This window comes from Canis lupus, chromosome 12, assembly GCF_048164855.1.
Source record: "Canis lupus baileyi chromosome 12, mCanLup2.hap1, whole genome shotgun sequence".
Taxonomy (NCBI): Eukaryota; Metazoa; Chordata; class Mammalia; order Carnivora; family Canidae; genus Canis; species Canis lupus.
Genome location: NC_132849.1, coordinates 27,044,489 through 27,071,033, shown reverse-complemented (window position 1 = coordinate 27,071,033; position 26,545 = coordinate 27,044,489). Strand labels below are relative to the sequence as shown.

General features: G+C 37.7%; 1 protein-coding gene across 3 annotated transcripts in view; it reads left to right on the top strand.

Annotated features, from left to right (window-relative positions):
- EIF2AK3 (eukaryotic translation initiation factor 2 alpha kinase 3) overlaps positions 1 to 26,545 on the top strand; it is a 64,513-nt gene that overhangs the window by 26,425 nt on the left and 11,543 nt on the right. For 2 of the 3 annotated variants that reach the window (XM_072770144.1, XM_072770146.1), the window contains 11 exons: positions 7,307 to 7,501; positions 8,504 to 8,634; positions 10,273 to 10,507; positions 11,766 to 11,928; positions 12,928 to 13,068; positions 13,911 to 14,033; positions 15,361 to 15,581; positions 15,941 to 16,053; positions 17,804 to 17,926; positions 20,462 to 20,611; positions 21,636 to 22,413. In XM_072770144.1, coding sequence (XP_072626245.1) covers positions 7,307 to 7,501; positions 8,504 to 8,634; positions 10,273 to 10,507; positions 11,766 to 11,928; positions 12,928 to 13,068; positions 13,911 to 14,033; positions 15,361 to 15,581; positions 15,941 to 16,053; positions 17,804 to 17,926; positions 20,462 to 20,611; positions 21,636 to 22,413 — 2,373 coding nt within the window. Of the gene's footprint in view, positions 1 to 7,306; positions 7,502 to 8,503; positions 8,635 to 10,272; positions 10,508 to 11,765; positions 11,929 to 12,927; positions 13,069 to 13,910; positions 14,034 to 15,360; positions 15,582 to 15,940; positions 16,054 to 17,803; positions 17,927 to 20,461; positions 20,612 to 21,635; positions 22,414 to 25,516; positions 25,767 to 26,545 lie in introns of all 3 variants that reach the window. The other variant, XR_012004367.1, reaches the window with a different exon arrangement.

The following is a 26,545-nucleotide window of genomic DNA, read 5'->3' as shown; positions in this document are numbered from 1 at the left end:
AATTGAATTATTTTACCATACTGCTTTGTGATTGCATGGATAAAGATCTTGATTGGCTCTTGGTACTGAGTTTGCCGACCAATGTGACAACCTTTTATTTTTAAATTATGAACAGGAAAAAACAAATAGAGAAGGAAAAAAATGTAAAATAACAAGAATTTATATTTTTAAAAAATGAGAGAGGAAGCGAGTCATGCAATTAGTCTGAGAGGCAGAGCAGCGAATCAGAACAAACAGCTGCTTGCAGAGACGAATCAGTGGAATGTGAAAATGCATCACATCACCGTAACCTACATTTTTTTCTACCAAGAGATTTGCAGCTGACTCTCTGAGTGACTCATTCCTGTGCTGGGAGGGTGAGGTAATGCTCTGGTGAGGGCTGATGTCATCTCATATACTACCTGAACTGCATGCATATAGCATTTCTTGTGGCTCTCAAGGAAAAGCACCATCTGCTTTCACATATGCAGCCTGAAAGACTTCACAAAGATTGGTGCAAAGGTTAGCAGCCGTGTGGATGACTCATAAGCAGCCAATTAGCGAAGAGCAGCTATTTCAAAGTGAGCTGTTAAAATCATAATCCAAAAATACGACATGATGATTAAGTATTGAATCATAATGCTTTTTTGTTGTTTTGGAGTTTGCACTTTTCTCACTGAGTTGATGCTGTTGAAGATTTCACTTGTAAAATAAGTCAGTTATTCTCAATATGGTCCATCATCTCAAATCTTCTTGGTTGTTTAAACCACGTGTGTGTGTATTTGAAGGCATATAGATCAATCTTAGAGCAGAGTTTAATTTTAGTCCATATTTAGTGTGACAGTTTTTTGTTTGTTTTTTAGTTTTGGGGGTTTTTGTGCAGCACTTAGGAGTCACTGTGTTTCTTAAGGATCTGTTATTGCTTTAGGAGAAAAGACATGGTTAGTGGAAAAGGAAAGTCAAAATACATATTTACTCTATAGACTCCTTAACCCCTCTTCCTCTGTTTTTCAGTGATGCATACCTGGTTTCCTTGTTTGTACTTAATTAACTACTAGTACTGTTGATATGAGTCAATGACTGAAATACCTATTTTTTCACTTTAGCATCATTGGAATTTTTTTTTTAGGTTTTATTTATTTATTCAGGAGAGACACAGAGAGAGGCAGAGACATAGGCAGAGGGAGAAGCAGGCTCCCTGCAGGGAGCCTGATGTGGGACCTGATCCTGATCCTGGAATTTCAGGATCACGCCCTGAGCTGAAGGCAGATGCTCAACTGCTGAGCCATCCAGGCGTCCCTTGTCATTGGAATTTATTATTCTAGTGAATAGAAGAAAGAATACCTAACATAATATCAGAGGTAGAGAATAGTAAATACTTGAGTTTCTAACTGATCTATAACTCAAAATGGGATGTCCTGTTGGCTACACATTGTTTACATAGGGTATGTATACTAATGACTAATGTATCTTTAATGAAAGATAAAAAGATTTAATTTTCAAAAAATAAGAAAGCAAAGAGTAAAATGATAATGGGAAACTCTAAGGTAATATGAGGTGGTATACATGCTGATGCCATTTGAGAGTTTATTAAAAATCAAATGTTTTTTCAATAAAGAGTGATAGTGATCTTGAAATACCCGGGATTATGATGAACCTTTGTTTTAATGGTATGGCCTTCTGAGTTTAATGGCCAAGCTTCTACAAGGCTCTTGAGTACCATTCTTTTCTTTTCAACCTCTTCTTTGGAAATAATTTCAAACTACGGAAAGTTGCACAAATAAAAATGTTACTGGGTCACCTGGATGGCTCAGCGGTTCAGCACCTGCCTTTGGTTCAGGGTGTGATCTGGAGTTCTGGAATCCGGTCTCACATCGGGCTCCCTGCAGTGAGGGAGCCTGCTTCTACCTCTGCTTATATCTCTGCCTCTCTCTCTGTCTCTCATGAATAAATAAATAGAATCCTTAAAATTATACCAAAAAACCCCAAAAGGACCAATCTTTATGCACCCAGATTTACCTACCCCAAGCCTTGTTTGCTTTATCATTTGAGTTGTCTTTCTTACCTTTTATCTCCCCCTACCCCTCCTACACATTTCCTTATCTTTATTTTTTTTAATGTTTTTTAAATTTTTATTTATTTATGATAGTCACAGAGAGAGAGAGAGGCAGAGACACAGGCAGAGGGAGAAGCAGGCTCCATGCACCGGGAGCCCGACGTGGGATTCGATCCCGGGTCTCCAGGATCGCGCCCTGGGCCAAAGGCAGGCGCCAAACCGCTGCGCCACCCAGGGATCCCCATTTCCTTATCTTTAAAACAATTGGAGATGAATCAGCTATCCATCCATCATGGCCCTTTACTCCTAAATACTTCAATATGTATTTTTTAAATTCGGATATGTACATTATTTTGTAAACAGAATGCTAGTGCACACTTAATAGACTACAATATAGCATAAATATAACTTTTATAGGCACAGAGAAACCAAAAATTTGTTTGACTCATTTTATTGAGGTGGTCTGGAACCAAACCCACAATATCCACAAAGGGTGCCATGATATCTCTTATAGTGTCCTTTACCTCCAGTATACCCTGTGGTCTAGGGACAGGTAGTACATTTATTTTTCTCGTTAGATTCTTTTATCTAGATTTTTTTTAAGATTTTATTTATTTATTCATCAGAGACACACAGAGAGAGGCAGAGACACAGGCAGAGGGAGAAGCAGGCTCCATGCAAGGAGCCCGACGCGGGACTTGATCCCGGGTCTCCAGGATCACGCCCCAGGCTGAAGGTGGCGCTAAACCGCTGAGCCATCTGGGCTGCCCTATCTAGATTTTCCACAGACTTTGTCTTTTATGATATTGACATTTTGAAGAATACAGTCTCTCTGCCGTTTTATTTAAAAAGTATAGAAATTTCTTCATTTTGAAGCCCCTGGGTAACTCAGTCCAACTCTTGATTTCAGCTTGCGTCATGATCTCAGAGTCCTTAGATCAAGCCCAGCAACAGGCTCAGTGCTGAGCATGGAGCCTGCTTAAGATTCTCTCTCTCCTTCTCCCTCTGCCCCTCCTTCCTCCCCTCCCTTACCACCCCCCCTTTGCCCGCTTGTGTCTTGCTCTCTCTCTCTCTCAAAAGGAAAAAAGAAATTTCATTATATGCTTGTCTAGTGTTTCCTGGTGATTAGATCTAGGTTGTGCATTCTTGGCTTAGAATCCTGCATGGGGGAAGTGCCGTCTCTCATGGTGTCACATCTGTCACTCATCGATGATGTTAATTTTGATCATCTGGTCAAGGTCTTATCTGAATTGTCCACTATATAATTACTGGGTTTTTTTGGTTTTGTTTCTGTTTTTAGTTTCTTTAACTAATAAGCAGCCCACAGGGAGACACTTTAAGATTGGGCAAATATCCTACTCCTCATCAAAATTTCCATCCCTAGTTTTATTTTTTTATTTTATTTTTTTTTTAAATTTTTTTTTAAATTTTTATTTATTTATGATAGTCATCAGAGAGAGAGAGAGAGGCAGAGACACAGGCAGAGGGAGAAGCAGGCTCCATGCACCGGGAGCCCGACGTGGGATTCGATCCCGGGTCTCCAGGATCGTGCCCCGGGCCAAAGGCAAGCGCCAAACCGCTGCGCCACCCAGGGATCCCTCCATCCCTAGTTTTAACACTATTTCTGATTTTTTCTTAATGCAGTCTTTACTATGATGGTAGCAAAATTTTTATTTTTCCAACTTCACCCCTCCCTTCATATTTACCAGTAGACATTTGGCATTTCATTTCAGGAAGAGCCCTCACCTCTCCCCCATGTATTATTTATCTATTTGAACTCATGAATTCTTTTTTTTTCTTCAGTACTTTATAACTCAGTACTTAATTATTTTGGTACTTAAGTTGTCCCAGATGTGGTCAGTGGTGTACTTCTTTTTTGTGCACATCCTTACTCTTTAAAATAATAAAATGTTCAAATCTCATCTTGTCCCTTCCCTGCCCCAGCCCTAGAATCAGACATTTCTCTGAGGAGCCTTGGTCCTTTGGTAGGCGGTGGAGTTGGATAACAAAACCTTGGCACCAGGTTTAGGTGCATTACTTTTACAACCACTGTATAAACGTTGTATAGGCAGAAATATAGAAACATTAGTGTATGTGATAAGTATTTCTTAGAGGTACAAACAAGTTTTGAGAATATAATGCTATCTCAGTTTATAGTTACAGCAAAAGGTAAAGTATAGTGTTAAGGAATGGGAAGATCTTAGTAATCTTACATTGCTATCATTTTATTGGATTTCAAAGCAAAAGCATAAGTGCTGCTAACTTGGAGGCCAGATGAGGTGTCTGTAGGCAGTGTTGGTATGGGAGGGTGTTCCAGGGAGAAGTGACATTGACAATGACATAACAGGACAATAACAGTAACATTACATATATGTAAGTGGTGATGCCCAATTTCTGCCCATGTGGGGAAAAGTGGAAGACAAGGAAGAAAATGTTGTTTGAGGTCATGTGTAGAGGACTTTGAACATCAGATTTAGGATTTGGGGTCTTTAATAAGAAGATAATAGAGAACTGTTGAAAATTTTTGAAGTATGTCATAACAAGCTTAACTCTTACTCAGAGATTAATCTAGAAGATATGTAGAGTTTAGTTTGAGGAAATTGCCAGGTAAGAATTGTAAAGAGGCTATTATAATAGTTTAGGCAGGAGATATAAGGATTTGAACTAGAAAACGAAAAAAGTGGATGAGAAGAGAATCCCAAAGTGTGGGGGCCAGCTAGAGGGAGGGAGGCTGTGTAAGCACTTTCAGTGACTGTAAGGACGGTTTCAGGTAAATATCCCTTTAAAGATAAGAGTCTACTTGAGGAACAGAGAAGTACATAGAGAAATATTGCTATAAAAAAGTTAAGATCAGGATCCCTGGGTGGCGCAGCGGTTTGGCGCCTGCCTTTGGCCCAGGGCGTGATCCCGGAGACCCGGGATCAAATCCCACATCGGGCTCCCGGTGCATGGAGCCTGCTTCTCCCTCTCTCTGCCTGTGTCTCTGCCTGTGTCTCTCTCTGTAACTATCATAAAAAAAAAAAAAAAAAAGTTAAGATCAGGCAGCCCTGGTGGCTCAATGATTTAGCGCCGCCTTCAGCCCAGGGCTTGATCCTGGAGACCCGGGATCGAGTCCCACATCGGGCTCCCTGCATGGAGCCTGCTTCTCCCTCTGCCTGTGCTGCCTCTCTCTCTCTGTGTCTCTCATGAGTAAATAAATAAAATCTTTTAAAAAAAAAAAAAAAGTTAAGATCAACATTTGTTTGGAGTTTTGTTTTTTGCTTATTTTTCAAAGATTTATTTATTTATTTGTTTATTTATTTATTTAGAGAGAGCGAGCTGGTGGGGAGAGGGGCAGAAGGAGAGAGAGAGAGAATCTCAAGTAGATTCCCTGCTGCACCCAGAGCGTAATGTGGGACTCAATCTCACAAACCTGAGATCACGACCTGAGCTGAAATCAAGAATCAGACATTTAAATGACTGAGCCACCCAGGTGCCCTTTGTTTTTGTTTATTAAACTCGTAATAAATATATTATTTATATTCCCTTTTATATTCCCTTTTTCTAAAGTTTTGAGCCTGGTCAGGAAAGTATTTGTGCCTTAGCTGAAGTAACTCAAGTTGTATAGATTTTTATTTTTTTTTTAAATGATACTGAAGTTTGTTGTTGTTTTTAAGATTTTATCTATTTATTTGAGAGAGAGAGCACAAGCAGAGAGGAGAGGAAGAAGCAGGTTCTATGCTGGGTAGGGAGCCCGATGGGGGGCTCGATCCCAGGGCCCTGAGATCATGACCTTACCCAAAGGCAGATACTTAACACCTGAGCTACCCAGGCACCTGAGTCAAGTTGTATATATATATTTTTTTATTTTTTTTTAGTTGTATATATTTTTAAATGCCAAAAGGCCAATATCACAGTCATGTACTATAAAACCCTTTCTCAAGAAACAAGATGTTCATGGCCAAAAACCCCTGAACTCTTTTCTTTTGCTTATACTATATAGAATCCACCATGATATCATGTTGGCTTTGCCTTCCAATTATATCCCAAATCTGACCACCTACAACACTTCCAGTGCTGTCAACCTAATCGAATCCATCATCGCCTTTTGCTCTCCATGCCTCCACTCTTGCCTCTATAGCCTGATTGTGTTTTTTGTGCTTCCTCCAACATTTCACTCCTGCATCTTATGGCCTTTGCCAAGGCTCTTGGTTAACTCCCCCAGATATAAGCATGGTTAACTCCCCCAGATTCAAGTTTTGCGCAAATGTTACTTTCTCAGTGGGGCCTACCCTGAGCCTCCCTATTGATACTCCCCCTCCATATGTACGTTTTCTTGTCCTACTTTATCTTGTTCTGTTTTTTCCTGTGATATGTATAACCTCACATACTCTGTGATTATTCATTATGTTTGTGTCTCAACACCAGAGTTTGAACTCCACAGGGCAGTTATTTTGGTTTGGTTTGTTTTGGATTTTTGTTTGGTTGGTTTTATTTTGTTTTGTTTTTGCTGAGTGGTCTCTCCCAAGCAGTATACTTATGCCTGGCACATAGTAGGCCCTCAATACACATTGGTAAAAGAAGGAAGGACAACTAAGAGCCTAAAATCAGGGAGCTTTGTTATCAGGCTTGCAGCTTATAGCAGATTTGAGAAAGTAAATAAAGGTTGGGACATTGCTTTAATCAACCTGTATTCCATGGATCTGAGCCTGTGACAGTAATTGCCCTGGATAAAATAAGTCTGGAAGATACTGCATATACTATCCCTTTACTAGACCTTTACTAGAAAGTCATATTGTACATTATCATTTTTTTTAATAGAACACGGGGAGATGGGGAGGGGAAGAGCAGAGAGAAAGAGAGAGAGAGAATCTTAAGCAGAATCCACACCCAGAGCAGAGTCTGGATCTCAAGACCCTGAGATCATGATCTGAGCTGAAATCATCAATAAGATGCTTAACCAACTGAACCACTCAGGTGCCCCTGTACATTAGCATATTAATTGCTATAAGAACTCCTGTAACCTCTTCTTGAACTCACTTGATCACAAAACTTTCTTTTGGTAGCTCACTTATCATTATGGCACATCCATAACAGAGTTTGAGAAAAGCCATACTAGAATATTATGCGTCGGCCCCAGGAGAGACTGGCAGTTCTTTCAAATTGCTTTTTGGTTAATGAACTGTACCACTTCACATGCTGCTCAGAAGGAGGCTAGAAAACATCAGGCTCAGGACTCCAGCTCTTAGTTACTAAAGTTATTATCCCTTTAAAAGTTAGCTTTTGTTTTAGGTATTTGGGAATAAAATGATCATTCCTTCCCTGGATGGAGACCTCTTCCAGTGGGACCGGGACCGTGAGAGCATGGAAACAGTTCCTTTTACAGTTGAATCACTTCTTGAATCTTCTTATAAATTTGGAGATGATGTTGTTTTGGTTGGCGGAAAGTCTCTCACTACATATGGACTCAGTGCATATAGTGGCAAGGTGAGTGAAAATGTTGAATTGTCTGGAGGAGAAATCAGAGTAAATAGGGATAGAAGAATTAATTTATTAATAATTTACTAATATTTGGAGGAGTCCTCATCTGTCCAAATGGCAACAAAAATGTATGACCTTTAGGAATATTGTGAAGATTTCAAAATAACATATGTAAAATGCAACTGATACACACTAGACTTTATCTTTTTTTAATCCCTTAAGCTTGATATGTGAATATTTTATATATAGACGTAAGACTAAAATGAGGAAGAATAGAAAAATGACCTTTAGACCTTTGAATTTTTCAAACACTAACGATTCCTTATCTAAGTATTAGGCTCATAGCCCCGTCTCATTCTTGCTGATATGTTTCTGCCTTCCCCACTCCCTGCATCTGCACTGTACTGGGGAGGCCTTGTGATCCTCAGTTGCCTTCAGTATTCTCGTCTGTAAAACAGTGGGATTGAACCCAATCATCTGGTTCTGTGATTTGTTGTGCTGCTACAAAATTCTGATATTCTAGCAGGTATGTTTCTTTCTGTGAGGATTTTAGTTCAATCATGCTAAGAGTCCTTTTTCTTTCTAATGAAAATTTGACGGAGGCACTTTTACATATTATAGCTATTAGTAAAGGTTTAAGTCTAAAAACTTAATACTCCATTCAAATAGGAACTCTGAGGCTAATTTTTAAAAATTCACCTGGAATTTTATTAATGATATTATTGCTAGGAGATCACAACTAGTTATCTGTTTCTTTTTGTAAATTCCATGGAAACCCTCCAAATAAAATTATCTAAATCCTTAAAAACCATTCCCTGAAATAAATATGTATCGTTTCTTTTATGGTTCTAAGTAACTTATTTTAGGATTTGGTAGTCTAACTGATACTTCTTAATACTTGGGTATTTCTTACAGATCTCCTCATTTTTTAATAAATCACATAGATTCTTTTAATGTCTCTGATCTCCTGTAACTTGTATTCTTTGCAAAACTTGTATCTCTTTTCAGGTGAGGTACATCTGTTCAGCTTTGGGTTGTCGCCAGTGGGATAACGATGACATAGAACAAGAAGACATCCTGCTTCTGCAACGCTCCCAGAAAACCGTTAGAGCTGTAGGACCTCGCAGTGGCAATGAGAAGTATGTATTCAGAGAAATGTTGCTGTTGAAAAGACAAGTTCAGCAAAACCCAGATTTTTCAGATTTTTCTTTATGGAGATTTCCTGAACTATTTTCTTGTCCTAAAATCATACAACTCTTTGAAGAGAAATGTAGGCCCCAAAATAAAAATAGTCTCCTGATTATTAACATATTCTGGGTTGAAACTCCCACCATGTGCTCTGGAGGTGATTAGCAGGAGGAGGTCCATACAATGAACCTCACTGATCACAGTTCTTGGAATTCAGAACACATTTAGGACAAAGTTAATGTGCTTTATTTCAGCTAGGGCCTCTGACTCTGGTTCTCTCCAGTAAGTAGTTTCTTAGTATCTTTGACAACCCCAATTTAAAAATACATTTTAGTTTATTTTCTTAAAGTGTTAAAGTGTAATTTATTTGGTCAAACATCTGTTTGTTTCCCTTTTCAAATAATGAATTCTTTATGTAATTTCTACATTTAAATATGTGGTTAACAAGTAAGATAATGGCTGGTCCTAAATGACATGCTTGATTTTTTTTAAAGCTTTTTTAAATTTTAACTTGTCTCTGTAGTAAAAATCATTTGAGATCTCATCTTTATCTTTTGAAAGTGAACCAGACTTTCCGATTTTGTCTAATCTGATGCAATATAATTCAGTTTCCTTTCCTGTTTTCTCAAACTCAGTTAAGAAAGTATTTCTATGTTCACTGGACTGTGAATAGGGCTTTGCATCTGCTGGCAACCTGACCTTCTTATCCTGATGGGATTTTATTTCCTTAAGTATTTGAGTGCTTGCTGGGTGTCCAGCCACCAATAGGAACAGATAACCATCTTAATTTACCAACTTAAGTTCCCAAAATAGGAAGAGTCTCGGATCTAAGAGTTACCAGAATAAGAAGAGTCATGTTCCTTAAGTATATTTTGCAATAGATTTCAGACTTATCAAGCCATTTTATATCTAAGTGACAGGTCGTTATATTATTAATAGTTAAGTGATTTTTCTGTATATTAATTATAAGGGAAACATTATTACTGTCACTCTACGGATGAAGACAGTGAAACTCAGGAAAGGTTCAATGACTTGCCAGATCTCAGGAGATCTCAGATTGGAGCTGAGGTGGTATGACCTTCAGGCTTGGTACACTGGGTCTCATTGCCTTTTGGGGCTATGTTTTCATATAAATATAAAATTAATGCATTCATCTTACTGTGTACATTGGTTTATCAGGATATATTAATTTTTCTGCACTATTTTTTTAAATTAATTTTTCTGCACTTGAATGAAATGTGCCCAGACTGTAATAAAGAAAGCAGACTGCTGCTACCCTCATTTTAAGGTAATTTTGATGTGTCTAGAGAAAATTGCTCTGATTTGGACATAGGAACATTTGTTAATTTTTGAGAGAAAATCTGTCCCATAGCCATTGTCCGTTTACAACGCAGAACCATGGTTTCTAAAGGATCAGGACAAAGTGATGCCCTCTTGTGGCATAAGTCAGCAGAGCACTCCCAGAAAATTCTGTTGTTTTTTCTCCTGACAAAATTTTAGTGTTTGCTTCTCGAATCTAGGATGATTCTTTATTATTTGGTCCCTTTACTTAAGTGTATATTTCTAAAACAAACCTTTGTAAATTTAAGGTGGAATTTCAGTGTTGGCCACTTTGAACTTCGGTATATTCCAGACATGGAAACTAGAGCTGGATTTATTGAAAGCACCTTAAAGCCCAGTGGGAACAAAGAAGGGTCTAAAATTATTTCAGATGTGGAAGAACAGGAAGCTGCCATGTTGGACACAGTGATAAAGGTCTCAGTTGCTGACTGGAAGGTTATGGCGTTCAGTAAGAAAGGAGGACAGCTGGAATGGGAATACCAGGTACCTGAAAACATCTTTTCCTTTCTCTGTTTGACCAAACGTATCAAGTAGAGGGAAATAACTGTCACTTGGGATCCTCAGCCTGTTCTATATGCTTTAAGAAATTTGTAGTTCCACATCTTGTTAGAGTGGCTCTTCTGAAAAAGACGACAGAAAACAAGTGCTGGTGAGATTGTTTTCTATCTTTGTGCCCTGCTGGTGGGGTTGCAAATTGGTGCAGCCACTATGGAAAACAGTATGGAGGTGCTTCAAAAAATTAATAATAGAACTACCATATGATCCAGCAGTCCCACTTCTGGGAAGATAGTCATAGGAAGTGAACTCAGTATCTCGAAGAGATATCTACACTGCTGTGTTCGGTGCATCATTATTCACAGTAGCCAGGATGTAGGAGGAATCTAAGTGTCCTTCAGTAAGTGAATGGTTAAAGAAAATGGAATGTGTATATGTACATGGTGGAATATTATCTAGCCTTAAAGAGGGAAATGCTGTCACTTGCAAAAACGTGTATGAAACTGGAGGACATCTAAGTGAAATAAACCAGGCACAGAGAGAGAAATAGTGCATGATCTTACGTACGTGTGGAATATTAAAAAGTTGGAATCCTAGAACAGAGGGGAATGGTAATTGCCGGGGGCGGGGGGATAGGAGACATGTTGGTCAAAGGGTACAAGATTTCAGTAACGCAGGATGAATAAGTTCTGGAGATGTACAATGCGGTGACTAAGGTTAATAATACTATATTGTGTACTTAATATTTGTTGGGAGTAGATCTCAATGCAGGGCTTGAACTCATGACCCCTGTGAGATCAAGACCTGAACTGAGATCAAAAGTCGAATGCTTAACTGATTGAGCTACCCAGGCACCCCAAGGGTAAATCTTTAAAAAAAATTTTTTTTTTGTCTGTTGGGGCACAATTGATGAATAAAAACTATATACATGTGAAGTGTACAGCATGATGATTTAATATGCATATACATTGTGATATGAGAGAGGTAGATCTTGAATGTTCTTGCCACACACAAAAAATAACTGCGAGGTGATGGATATGTTAATTAGCTTGATTGTGCTAATCATTTCATAATGTGTACATATGTCAAAACATGGCATTTTGTAAACATATTCATTTTTATTTGTCAATCATACCTCTTAAAGCTGGAGAAATTGTAAAATGTAATTTTTAAATGTCATGTTAGGAGTTGAATTACATAAATACTGCTTGAAATAATGTGAAATTTCTTTTACATTTTTGTTTAGTTTTGTACTCCCATTGCATCTGCTTGGTTGGTTAAAGATGGAAAAGTCATTCCCATCAGTCTTTTTGATGATACAAGTTACGCATCTAACGATGAAGTTTTAGAAGATGAAGAAGACATTGTAGAAGCTGCTCGAGGAGCCACAGAAAGCAGTGTTTACCTGGGTGAGTAGATGTGTCTCATCTAGTGATAAGACATATTAATATTTAAGGTTTATTCCCACGTTGTTCCTGCCTACTTCACATGTGCCTGTAGTAGTTTTAATTCCTAAATACATTCTCTGGCTTAGGTTGCCCTTAAGATTTATAGTTTGGTTTCCATCCCTGCCTTTTTTTTTCCATTTATCCAATTCTGAAACTTCCAAATACTGTGGCATATTCTTTTCTTCTGAGACCTATATTAGAAAGGTTAGGAATATGGCAACATACAGCATGCTGTATCCTGTTACTCCTATATCCTCAGAGGCTGAAATTTTCTACATTTATATCTGCATCTATGTCAATTTGGCCCCCTCTCCCAAAGATTAGGTTTATTTCTATTTGTCTTTAAAACTTATCTGAGAAATAATAACAGAATTCTGATGTGCTTCTGGGTGGTTGAAGGCCTCTGCAAAATAAAATTTGCAAATCTTTGAGTCTGACTATTTGTACTAGTGTTGGTGGTCAAGTACTTATAAAATTTTTTAAGCTCAATGAATGTGCTGTCTGCTCCTCAAACTCAATGGAAGGCAAGACTTTGAAAGAATAACATGTTACATATGTACCATGATAGTATTTAACTGGTATGTTAGCAGTGTCTGAAATTACAGATGTTTTGGTTTCCTTAAAAAGAAAGTTACTTCATCTGAGCTATGAGTTTTATTATAAGTATATAGTGATTTCTTTTCTTTGAACTTTCCTACTGGAAATGTTTCGGTAATTGCTGGAAATTATTATTCAGTGAGAAACATTGTAATTTGTGTGTAACTTTCCTCTTCTGTTTTTATTAAATAACCTTTGGGTCACATTGGAGTACTTCAGGCTTGATTCTTCTTTGAAAAGAGTTATGTACCACAGGAAGAAATAACAGATTAATCTAATTTTACTAAATCAAAATGAATAATTTTGAAAAAAATCATTGGTGCTTGATTCCAAATATAATTGACAGTGTTCTCGTTGATTCAGGAATGTACAGAGGTCAGCTGTATCTCCAGTCATCAGTCAGAATTTCAGAAAAGTTTCCTACAAGTCCCAAGGCTTTGGAATCTGTCAATAATGAATATGCAATTATGCCTTTGCCAACCATCAAGTGGAAACCCTTAATTCGTAAGTGAATTATGAACTTTTGTAATATTATTGAAGTGTTCAGAGGCCTTATCATCTTCTTTGTCCTAGTATAGATAGAACAGAGATTACAACTGTTATGTCCTCTTTATTTTCTGACAAACTGGTATTTCAGAAGTCAGTGAATTTTAATTATCCTTTACAACATGATTTCATTGAAACAGAAGCTGCTTCTAAAGAAATCAGTCTTAAAAAATATTTCTAGACAACATAGAAACTTCCTAAACCATTCACTGACCATGACTAAGTATCATTTAGGTCTTAACATATTAAGAATATTTATGAAATAGGCACCTGGATGGTTCAATCAGTTAAGCATCTGACTTTTGATTTCAGCTCGGGTCATGATCTCAGGGTTGTGGGATCAAGCCCCCCCATCCGGCTCTGCACTGACGGTGGAGCCTGCTTGATATTCTCTCTCTCTCTCTCTCCCCCCCCCACACACACACCCCTCACTCATGCTTTTTCTCTCTCAGTCTCTAATAAAAAATGTAAAAAGAAAGACTTTTTGTGAAACATTATCTGGTCATGTCATGTTCTTTGAACACTTAAATGAATTGAATCCAAATACTAGGCCATCTAATTCCTTCAGTTATCTTTCCATAGCTTGTATGTTTTATATTGCATATATCACATCCTATTTTAGTTACTTGTTTTAAGTGACTTATCTTCTCTACAAGACTATGCTTGTTAAAGAACCGTGAGCCATTTGTTTGACAACATATTTGAGCAGAACTGTAGTTAAATATCTGTTTTTTGAATGAATGTGATACGTGCATTTTCACTGACGTCTTAACAATTAAGATTTTACCATTTTCTTTTAGATTCTCCTTCCAGAACTCCTGTCTTGGTAGGGTCTGACGAATTTGACAAATGTCTTAGTAATGATAAGTTCTCTCACGAAGAGTACAGTAATGGTGCACTTTCAATCTTGCAATACCCATATGGTAAGTGTGATGAAGCTTGTGTTGAAAATATCAAGTTTTATTTTTTGTTTTAGTTTATTTATTAGTTTGAAATTAATTAGTAGGATTCAAATGAAAGGTAGTTAATTGGAAGGTAGAAAATATAAAATACCTTCAGAGGAATAGTAGGAATGGTGGCCAAGGGTGCAGGTTCCAGAGTTAGATTGCCAGTGTTCAAAACCCAGTTTTGCCACATACTAGGTTAGGCACACCTAAGTTACCTGCATCTTGGTTCCTTCATCTGTAAAGCAAGGATAGTAATTATAATATTTATTTATTGGGTTGTTATGAGGTCTAAATGAGATAATGCACATATAGTCTTAACTAACACTGTGTCTCACAAATTCTAAGTGTTCAGTAAGCATTAATTCTTATGATTAGCTTTCATGTAGGTTATTAACCTATTTAATATAATCTATATAATATCAGCATGTATAATGAAGAAAATATGTGTTTCCCATACTGCTATATGAAAATGCTATAAAATGAGGGGATTTTAACTTTGTCCTCTGATAAGGGAAATTAGTGCAAAAGTCAAGAGTAGGTAAAATTTGACATAAAATACATTCCTGGGTATTTGAAGTTAGGGTGTATTCGGATATGAAAATATTTTCAACAGTTAGATATTAAACAAAATTGTCAAATCTGCATTAGACAAAACAAACGCCTCATCAATCACCTAGATGCTAGAACTGGGAAGTTATTGTAAAATTTAAACTGACAAACACAGAAGGTTCTAACCTAGAGGTAGCAGTCTTTATCTGATGCCAATTAAAATACAGGTTAAGAGAGAATTATCTGTCCACGTGGTACAAAATAGAAGACAAACAGGCAGTATGCTTTCTAGGATAGCCTCATTTTGACAGCTTGAAATGAACCAAGGAGACCGTTAGAGATGTTTTCTTCTGAGTTTACAAAGAATGATTTACAATAAAATGTGTATTTAATTGATGCCAAATGAGACTAAAGTTTAAAGTCTTTGCAGGAAGATAGAATACTGCTGATTCTTCCTTATATTTAAATAATTGGATTATCAAGAAGGTAATGAATAGGATGGCCCTTACGGGGTTTTTTTCTAGTTTTATTATTTGTACAAAGAAAATCTGTGATGCTTATGGAACAAAGGAAAATATGTTAGTGTAGAAAAAAAGAAAAAAGGGTAATGAGTCTACCGAAAAGTGTTAAAGACGAGATGAAATTTTAATAAAATGAATTAGTAATAGAAGTGATAGGAAAATAATTTTTAACAAAGGTGGATCTGTATTGCTTTATCTTTTTTTTAAAAGACTTTTAATGTTTGTTTTTGAAGATAATGGTTATTATCTACCATACTACAAGAGGGAGAGAAGCAAACGGAGCACACATATCACAGTCCGATTTCTTGATAACCCAAATTACAACAAGAACATTCGCAAAAAGGATCCTGTTCTCCTCTTACACTGGTGGAAAGAAATAGTTGGAACTATTCTGTTTTGTATCATAGCAACAACTTTTATTGTCCGTAGACTTTTCCATCCTCATCCTCACAGAGTAAGACATTTTTTAGAATCTAATATATTTCAGAGTGTCGGGAGAATAGTGTGTGTGCGGGGTGCAGGGAATAGAGGGGCAAGAAGCCATTTACTTAAGTTTCACCATGAAATCGTTGTTGCCCATCCTTTCATTTCTCCTAACTTAATATTCCTTCACTCCTCAGCCTGCTACAATCTGGCTTTCACCCCTCCCATTTCACTTCGCATTATCAAGGGAAATGCTGTCTTCTGTGTTCTTATAATACTTTTATTTTTGTCCATATTATTTATTTTTTTAAATGTTATTTTATAGCTTAAGATTGTTAGCTAATTTCAAGTCAGCTTTGAAACTGATTTTTTTTCCCCCCACCTTATCAGCAAAGGAAGGAATCTGAAACTCAGTGTCAAACTGAAAGTAAATATGATTCTGTAAGTGGAGAAGCTAAGGACAGCAGCTGGAATGACATAAAAAATTCTGGATATGTATCACGGTAAGAGTTTTGTCATACATAAAGTACATTTGTGCTGCAGCTTCTGGTGGCAACTGTTTGAATCAAGGAAGAAATGACCTCTAAACTAAGGTCTTGTTTAACTTTTTTTTTAATGTGTGAATATCCAGGTAAATATGACATAAACTTAACCCTCAAGTGACTTGAATTTATTCAAAATGATATGTACCCCAAGAAGGATAAAAATAGAGTGTTATAGAAGTTCAGAATTAAGTTCATATTGAGATGACTTCATTATTTATTTCGTCTATATCTAGAATGAGAAGTAGAAAAATGGAGGGAAATACACCAATAGGTCATTTTAAAACTAGAAGAGGGAGGTGAGTCACCTAAAAAGTAGGCAATTCAGATAATTTGAAGGTAACGTAAAAGTAGGGAATCAGCAGCTATCAAGTATAGGGGTTTTTATGCTTTTTGATATAGGATGGTGCTGTGGTTCATTTTTCATATTACATGGTTTATTCCTACATTTCCCCTTTGTTTTGATATCATACTTAGCACTTGGTGATATAGGGACAAGGAACTCTTATACATAACCTTACTGCATAACATCTAGGGTATGATAGAACCAAATGAAAATTACAGCTAAAATGTGTGACACTTGGATTATGTGTGGACCTAATTTATCTAAGCTGCCTTCATACTGTATTATCACAAGTTGAAAATTGACTGTAATCAGTTTGTTTTAGCTACAAGTTTTCCAAAGCAGAATTTACCTAGGTGACTAGAAATGGCAGAAGTTTTAATACCCTTCTGATAAGGATGCTGACTAATATGTCAGTGGCCGGCAACACCAGCAGGCAGAGAGGGAAGAGAACTAGGGATGTGACAGCTCTCACGAGGTAATCCACTACTGAAGCCATTCATTGTTCACTCAACATTTACTCTGAAAAACTGAGTGCAGGGCGGTATTTTCAGCTTTGTGACAAATAAAATGACTGGGCCTATCCTGGAGGGGCTGAGAGAAGACAATACTGGGCAAAACAAACATCTAAGAAAAAAAGCCATGAACTCTAAGTGACTCAGTCTGGTTGCGATGATTCCAGAAGGCATTATAAATGAGGTTGCATTTTCATTGAACTGTAAATTATGAATAAGGAAGAGTTAGGTAAAGACAAGAGGAGTAGGGTAGAGTGAGTAAACATACATCTATAAGGCCGTTGAGAAGAGAACCAGAATATGTGTTGTGTACTCTGAAATTGAATTAGATTTAATTTTATTCAATATGAAGAGTACAACTGATTGTTTTTCAAAGACAGGAAGCTCTATAATAATAATAGCTAATGTTTACTGAAGGCCTGCTATATTGTAGGCATTATGAAGAACCTGCGCTCTGGGTTCAAGTCCCAACTTCATCATTTGTCACTTAGGATCTTAGGCAAGATGATACTTATATTTTATAGAATCTATAATCATACATAAGATATCTCTTTTTTCAGAAGATACATTTGTTTTCTTTAGGACAGTAATTCAGTTGCCCCTGTAGGAATAGGATGTGAGTTTCATGAGCTTTATAGTTGGGGAGATGTGAATTTGTACCAAAGTGCCTTGACTAGCTATTTTTAGGGGTATAGATTATTGTTCTTCATTCTCTGTGAAGGTAATTGGCCCATGGAAGATTGGGATCAATTGCCTCTCCTCCTAACTCCATCCTTTAATCAGCTGAGCCAACTACTAAATTAATATGAGTGTGCAAATCATAAATTATTAAATTTTCCCTTTTTTTTTTAAGCTATCTGACAGATTTTGAACCAGTTCAGTGTATGGGTCGTGGCGGGTTTGGAGTAGTCTTCGAAGCCAAAAACAAAGTAGATGACTGCAATTATGCTATCAAGAGAATCCGCCTCCCCAACAGGTAAGGGAAGGCATTGTTAGTGGGCTTGGACCTAGCACCATCTTGCTCATCCCATAGGCAGTATGTCCTTCTTGCTATACTCCAAAAACAGTTTCTGACCTCCTGAATCTTAGCCTCTAAGTGCCACCAGGTAACCAGCTGTCCTAAAAGGGGTGATCTCTTTAGATTGCTTTGCCTCAACTTAAAAAAAATCTGCCCTTGTTTTTGATTCTTAATCAGGACTTTTCCACAGTGAATTATGATGACTATCATATTTACTACATAGCACCATTTAAAAATAATCTGTTTATTGTGGAAAAGGGAAAAGTATTAAAACAAAAATTATCTGTGTCTTCTCTTCCCGATAATCCTCACTGTTACCATGTTAGGGTTTTCCCCTTGATAATTTTTTATCTGATCATAAATTCATCTAGTTAGTAGCATACTTACCATTACAGTACAGTTGTATCTGTTGCTTCCTTTATTGTATCCTTGGCATTTTCCATGTTTTTAAGAATATTTTATTAAAATGCTAAAATAAACTTAAAATATTTTATGGCTGGATAACACTCCAATTGATACATGTGAAATATTTTAACTATTTCTTATTGTTAAACATTTGGGTTTCAAATTTGTTGCAGTTAAAAACAACTTTGCAGTGTCCAAATTAAAAAAAAAAAAAAGGTTTTGTTTATTCACTTGACAGAGAGAGAGAGCACAATCAGGGGAAGGAGGAGGAGAGGGCAAGGGAGAAGCAAAAGCAGGTTCCCCTCGAGCAGGCAGCCTGATATGGGACTCAATCCCAGGATCCTGGGATCATGACCTGAGACAAAGGCAGATGCTTAACCCACTGAGCCACTCAGAAGTCCCATGTCCATCTTTTATATAAATTTTTGACCACATCTGTTTCCATAGGATAGAGCTAGAAGTAGCATTTCTGACTCAGAACAGTGTTATGCTTAAGATGGTGGGCTTTGAATAATGCCTTCTTTTCCATCTATTTTGGGAAGCTCCTGTTGATTCTTGATTAAATGTGCACTAATTGCTGTATTGTCCTTGTAATTAGTAGTTAAACATTTTGTCCAACAGTTAGGGACACAGGACTAGGAGGGATTTGTGTACTATGGAACTAATTATTTTCCTTGGTATATAATTTTTGAGTAGTTTAAATATTCATATGTGCAAGCACCACATAGGATATGAAATTAAGCAAAGCTTCTACCCCCAAGAACCAAAAACTCTGAGGCTTTTGCATATATACTCAAATAACTACAATGCGAGGAAGGTTGTGACCTGGTGACAGATTAGTAAATAGCTTCTCATGAAAAAAGTACAGATGTAACTGAAATCAAGGAAGACAAACTTTATGGAGGTGGTGACATTTGTTCTGGGTATTCAAAAGTAGCCTGTTGCTTAGTAGACAGATGTGTAAGGAAGGGATGGCTGACTATGTGAAATGGCCTAAGAAAGGCTCTAGGCAAAACACTTGGAGGTGGTGTAGAGCACTATATGTGTTCTGACATGGGTGAAATAAAGGATAGGGATGGGGGAGTAATGGAGGAGAAGAGTTGCAGAGCCTTAAATGCCAAGCAAGGGAGTTCAGATTTTATTTTGTAGACAGGTCTTTGAGAAGAGCAATGATGTGATCAAAATGAGGGTAGCTCTGGAGGTGGTGTGTATGGATGGCTGACATGAGCAAAGGGTCAGAGACAAGAATGTTAGATTTTTTTTTTTCCAGAAGTTTAGTCCCAAGATACAGAACATTTGTGAGGAGAAGTGGGGATGGGTGAGAAAGGAATGAGTATAATGAATTGAAAAGGAGCAGCTGATAGGACTTGGATACTGAATGTGGGCACCCAGAAGTTAAAGAATTCAAAAATCCAAGAATTCTTAGATTGAGAGAGTGGGGGCATTGACCAACAGCCAAGCGCTGAGGGCAAAGTGGAAGTAGCTGACCATCTCCTGGAGAGGGAGGAGGATGTAACTTGTATTTATGATGTTGCTTCAGTGATAGTGGGAGGCCTAGAAATGTAAGATTAGTTCTACCAGAAAAGCTATCAAAGCAGAAAATCAAACCCAAATGCTTTTCTAATTAAACTGCATTGCCTGTGATATTCGGTATTTGAGACTTGTTTTAAAAAAACAAACATTCTAATATAGGTTTTTTGGATTGCAATATGTGCCAATTATGTTTATACCAGTATGGTCATTCCCCGTCCTCCTAAGCTGCCATCCTGAGCTCTTTTCTGAATACTTCATTTATACCTATTCATTGTCCTATAGATTTAACAGACATTAAGCAATAATCTTTAATGGTCTATAGTCATTCATTTTTAGTCACCCAAGAAAGCTTTATTTGAATGAGGCAATGTGTTCATAGCACTTCTTTCTAGAAGGAAAAGAAAATCCTAAAATACATGTGTATCTTTTAAACTACAAAACCTACTATGTGGCTTTTAGATTCAAGAGAGAGTTTTATTTTCTTACTTCTCACTGTTAGATATGATGACTTTTTTCAGGTAAGAGCAACCTTCAGTGTTGTCTTCTTTCTTTCAGAGAGTTGGCTCGGGAAAAGGTAATGCGAGAAGTTAAAGCCTTAGCCAAGCTTGACCATCCAGGGATTGTTAGATATTTCAATGCTTGGTTGGAAGCACCACCAGAGAAGTGGCAAGAAAAAATGGATGAAATTTGGTTAAAAGATGAAAGGTAACTTGGCTAGTCATAGACTTAAAAACTAGTACTTTCTCTTAGGCTAGTTTTTTTGCTTCTGTTAATAAAATACATTTCCGTAGCTAGAGAGGAGTTTTGTTTGTTTTAGGAAAAAATGCTATTCTCTGTCATCATCTTTTAAAATGTTCTCTAGTCACTAATTAAATATTGAAAAGTTTATTTTTTAAGAACATGAATTTTAAAAATAATTTTTAGATAGGGCTCTATGAATTATATAAGTCACTAAGGGATTTACAGTACAGTGGCTTTTCTCATTAAGAGATATTGTCTACTTTTGTCACCATTTTTATTTTAGATTTTTAGTTTCTCAGTAGTTAAAAATTTACAACTCCTTTGAAACTATTAAACTAGTTTAAAGCTATTGGCAGTTAAAAATACTTAAACTTAGGCAACATGAAGATAATTCCCATGTTACATATGCTCTGCAATAGGAAGGAAGGCTCTTTTAAAAATGACTAAATGAAAACAAAGAGAAAGCAAGCTGTGTATAGACTGTTTACCAAATAGTTGGCAGTAAAATTCCTGCCTAAAAGTACCAAATATAGCCCTACATCCACATGAAGTAACTTGTTAAGGCAACATTTATAGATGCAGTCAGTAGCCAAACCACGGAAGGACCAAGTGAGGTGGCCCCATGGTCAAGGCACTGTGAGCTGCTGCCCTAATTCAGACTAGGGCTTCAGAATTGTGGCCACTGAAGAATCCTGACCTTGGTGGTCCCTCAGTGCTTTGTGTTTTGCACAAAGGCCCTGGCTGCTCTGGCATGACAATCCCAGGTAACTGTTTCAGCTATAAAATTAAGCTTTCCAATTTAAATTTTTTGAAAGAAATGAATGGGACATGATGTTCTTTGTCTCATATAGCAAGTTTTTATTTAATCTGTGTGTTTGTCATTTGATAACTGGCTTTCTTATAGATAAAGCTTTTAGAATAAAGATTGTAGTTCAGATCAGTTAATCACAAATTCCCTCTCTTGCCTTTGTATCTGTCGCACTTGTAGCACAGACTGGCCACTCAGCTCTCCTAGTCCAATGGACGCACCATCAGTTAAAATACGCAGAATGGATCCTTTCTCTACAAAGGAACATATTGAAATCATAGCTCCTTCTTCACAAAGGAGGTCTTTTTCAGTAGGGATTTCCTGTGGCCAGACAAGTTCCTCTGAAAGCCAGTTCTCTCCACTGGAATTTTCTGGAACAGACCATGGAGATACCAGTGAGTCAGTGGATGCAGCATGCAACCTCCAGGACAGCTGTGTCACGGACTGTGATATAGAAGATGGTACTCTGGACGGCAATGTCGAAGGGCACTCCTCTGAACTTTGTCCTGCTGGAGCTTCTCCTTATGAAAGATCAAGGGAGAGAACATCCTCTTCCATAGTGTTTGAAGATTCCGGCTGTGATAACGCATCCAGCAAAGAAGAGCTCAAAACTAAGCGACTGAATATTGGCAACCATTGTGCTAATAAACAAACTGCTTTCAAGCATTCCAGTAGCAAATCTTCTTCTGAACCTACTTTCTCTGTTTCTCCTCCAAGACCGACCACTTTAAGTTTAGATCTCAGCAAAAACACTGCAGAAAAACTCCAGCCCAGTTCCCCGAAGGTATATCTTTACATCCAGATGCAGCTCTGCAGAAAGGAAAACCTCAAAGACTGGATGAACAGCCGGTGTACCATAGAGGAGCGAGAGAGGAGCGTGTGTCTGCACATCTTCCTACAGATCGCAGAGGCAGTAGAGTTTTTGCACAGTAAAGGGCTCATGCACAGGGATCTCAAGGTCTGTATTCATGGAACATCAGCCCTGGGTTTCAGTCTGATTTTGTGTGATTGAGAACAGTACTTTCAGGATTTGTCAGTTTTTAACTGAAATGCCCTTAAGAGCAAAGGACATGAAAGGTATCAGATAGGGGAGGAGAGGCCCGGGGAAGTAGCCTGAGGAACCTGCCGGAGAAAGAAGTCTTGTATTTTGAAAACTTCAGGGAAGGTCGCCTGGGTGGCTTCATGGTTGAGTGTCTGCCTTTGGCTCAGGGCGTGATCCGGGGGTCCCAGGATTGAGTCCCGCATTGGGCTCCCTGTAGGGAGCTTCTCCCTCTGCCTGTGTCTCTGCCTCACTCTCTCTGTGTCTCTCATGAATAAATAAATAAAATCTTTTTTTTTTTTTAAAAGAAAAAGAAAGAAAAAATTTCAGGGAGAGCATGTGTTCTTTTTCTTTTCCACTATGTGTTTAGGTTCGTTTTACTATAAAGAGAATTCTCAGTCCTCCTACTGAGAAAGACAAATCTACCATGAACAGATCTATCCTGTTTTTCCTATGGCTTTGGGTAACTCTGATGTAAGTTCCTGAAACCCCCAAGGTAGCATGGTGAAAAGGGACCCAAGTGGAAAGAGAGACATAGTTTCCTTCATTAGCCAGCTCCGAGTTGGGGCACGTCTCCGGGTTTTTTGCCCCTATTCCTAAACCATTTAGGCTTTGGGGAAGGACAGAGAGAAACCAGATGGAGAAAGAAAGCAAATAGCCAGGTTATTGTTTGCAGTTCTAAAGCCTTTGATTCTGTTTTCATTAAGTATGATATTAAATATTGTACCGATGTGATATGCTAAATTATATAAGATTCTTACATGAAATACTCAATATTTCCTAGATATGTGTTTCTGAAATAACTATATGAAACTCTTACTTGGCTAATTTCTGCTGTATTTCATATGCTCAGAGTGATCATCAGTAAATGTGTCGTGAATATATAAGTACTTTTCTGATGGAAGTAGCTTCAATTATTGAAGTATTTTCAGTTTTGTGTCATGTAACCATAAACTTTTGTTTCAGGCACCAAAGTAGCTACTTGGACAAGTTATTTTCTACTCCTATTGGCAGTATGTGTTTTAATCCTTGAATATATCTTAAGAGTTTAGAATAAAGGGAGACAAGAATTAGAATTAGTTCCTATTTTCCCAAGTAATTGTTATTGAATTATATATTATCACTGTGCTTCAGTGATTTCGAAACAGACTGACAGGAATTATTCTGCACTGAATGAATAGTTCAGAGATTATTTCTTTTGGTTGGAAAGGAGAAGACAACCAACTTCCAGGAAGCCAGATACCCCTAACTAGAGAGAGTGTTGGCTATTTGAATATAGTAAACATTTATCATTTGGTGAGAAACAATTAAGTGGTATACACATTCCTTTTGTACTTACTACTTACTATACACACAAGATGCTATGTTGAAGAGCAATGTATAAAAAAAAAGAAAGGCAATGTAATTATATTGTCACTAATAATGAGTACTCTTCTGCTGATTTTATAATGTTAATGAGATATTAGTGAAGATTTGTTAAATGCTACAGTGTTGTCTAAAGATTTCTTTCCATGCTTGTCTGTGCACCAAAAAATTCCAGGAAGAAAATTCATTTCCCCTTAGTTTTTCTAGAAATCAAAAAGTTTATTCCTTTGTAAAGGTACATTGTTTTTAAGGAATTCTAGGGTGCCAAAAAAATTACCTCCAGAATTTCTATTCCCAGTTTATTTATTTATTTTTAAGGATTTTACTTTTTTATTCATGAGAGACACAGAGAGAGAGAGAGATACGCAAAGACATAGGCAGAGGGAGAAGCAGGCTCCACGCAGGGAACCCGACGTGGGACTCGATCCCGGGACTCCAGGATCACCCCCCGGGGCCGAAGGCAGGCTCTAAACTGCTGAGCCACCCAGGGATCCCTCTATTCCCAGTTTAAATAGCTCTACATTCTGTTCATTCTGACCCATGTCTTTGAGTTCCATGTTTAACCTTCGGACCATCCCCACTTTTGTTTTTGTCATTGGCACTCTCCAGCACCCTGATTCTCCAGACTTATTTCCAGTCTCTTCTCTTCACTCTAGCTAGGCTTCATGCTGGGCTTTTCCCAGCTCCGTAAATACATCTTGGCCTCATAGAGCCTGGTATTTCTCATTTAAATTCTCATCACAACTTTATCATTTATCCTTTGGTTTCCTGTTTTGTTCAGCTGTTACATCCTTAGCACAGTGCCTGACACATTCTATATTCTCTTATCATTTTATTCTGAATAGTCTTTTTGTCTGCAGCCAAAAGGAAGTTTATTGGCCCATGTAGTTGAACTGTCCAAGATTCAGGTAAAGCTTTATCTAGGATCAAGTGATGCAGCCAGAACCTGCCCCTGTCCCATCGCCATTTCTTTTTCCATTTTCAGGCATGCTCTCCCTTCACTGTCCCAGGATAGCAGCCAACAATTCTCAGGACTACATGTTATATAAATCTTTAGAGGTGGTTGGATAGGGCGTGAGAGAAAAGTATCTCTTTTCCCCAGTATTGATCAGAAGTCCTTAGTTTCCTTCTAATTGATAAGCCCAAGACACATATCCATCCCTAAGTCAGTTTTCTGGCCAGGAGATGGAATCCTGCTGATTGATTTATATAACCCCTGGGTGTAACCTCAGAATAGCTTCCACCTGAACCATGGGGTTGCTGCACATTTGGGAAAAAGGGAGTTCCCAAAATCAAGTCATGGTATTTCTGGTGGAAGCATAGGGGGATAGATACTGGGAAACCCCTCTTCCCCAAAAAAGTCTATTATAGTGTTTAGTAAATAACAACTGACACTAGAAGGTAGGAGAGAGGAGGAGGAAACATGATATGTAAGGCATCACAGTCTGCATTGTCTCTCACATAAGGTCATTTGTGGGAGAGCAGGAGGTTATTACTATAGACTTTGGTTATATGCAATAATTTAATTGTTTCAAAGTCAACACTGTAGAATCATATTTTGAAGTTCAGGAATAAAATGTTAATTGTCCTGCAGTATTTGAAGCCCAGTGCAATTCAGTTTCATGAACTAAATGGCTTCCTTTTTCCTTGTTTTCAGGGCTCTGAATTTTGATTATGTTAGCCGGAATTAGAGAAGGTGCTGAAGGAAGTTTGAGGAGCCTATGAGACATCTGGTTGGATATGTCCTATAAACAGTTACATATCAGAGTTTAGAACTCAAGACCGGTCTGGGAGTAAATGGGAGCATATGGGTATTAGAAGAGGTAGCACCTATTAGAAGAGGGTGCTAGTGAAGAGCTCTTATTCTCCTCTGTAGCCTACTTCCCCCACTCAGACACAAATGAAAGGTCAGTCTGTTTCATTCATTCATCAAATAGAAGTGATTAGCTACCATAGGGTAAGGACTGTACCGAATGCTGGTCATGTGGCAGTAAACCAGAAGTCTTTTTCTTATGGAGCCATACTGCTTGGATTTGAATCTCTGCTCCACCACTTGCTAGGAGGAAAACCTTGGGCACTTAACTTCTCAGCATGAGTTTTCATATCCTAAAATGAGGGTCTAAGAGGACTAATAGGGTTGTTAAAGTATTACATGAATTAATAGTAGTAAACTGCTTAGAACAGCTCCCGGTACATTACCGTGCTATATATGCATTTGCTGGTATTACTACTATTATTATCATGGCTTAAGTCATAAACATAAAAAGCTAGCCAAAGGAGATTATATAGAATACTGAGATTGAGGACTGGGCCCTAGAGAATGTGAACCTCTAAGAATTTAAATAGATGTTCAATAAATACTCACTACTTTTGCTACCCTTCCCTTTTCCTTACTCAGAGGTGCTTGCTTAGCATCGAAAGGATTGCTTTTATTTTCATATTACTCTGTTTAATGCTTGAGAGTACCTAGTTTCTTGTATTTATCTTCTATAGTCATTTAAATTACTCTCTTCACAGGCACCTGGGTAGTTCAGTCAGTTAAGTGTCTGGTCTGTGTTAGGCTCAGGTCATGATTCCAGGGTCCTGGGATCAAGTCCTATGTTGGGCTCCCTGCTCCACAGGGAGTCCGCTTCTCTCTCCCTCTGCCTCCTCCCCTCTGCTCATGCTCATGCTCTGTCTCTCTCTC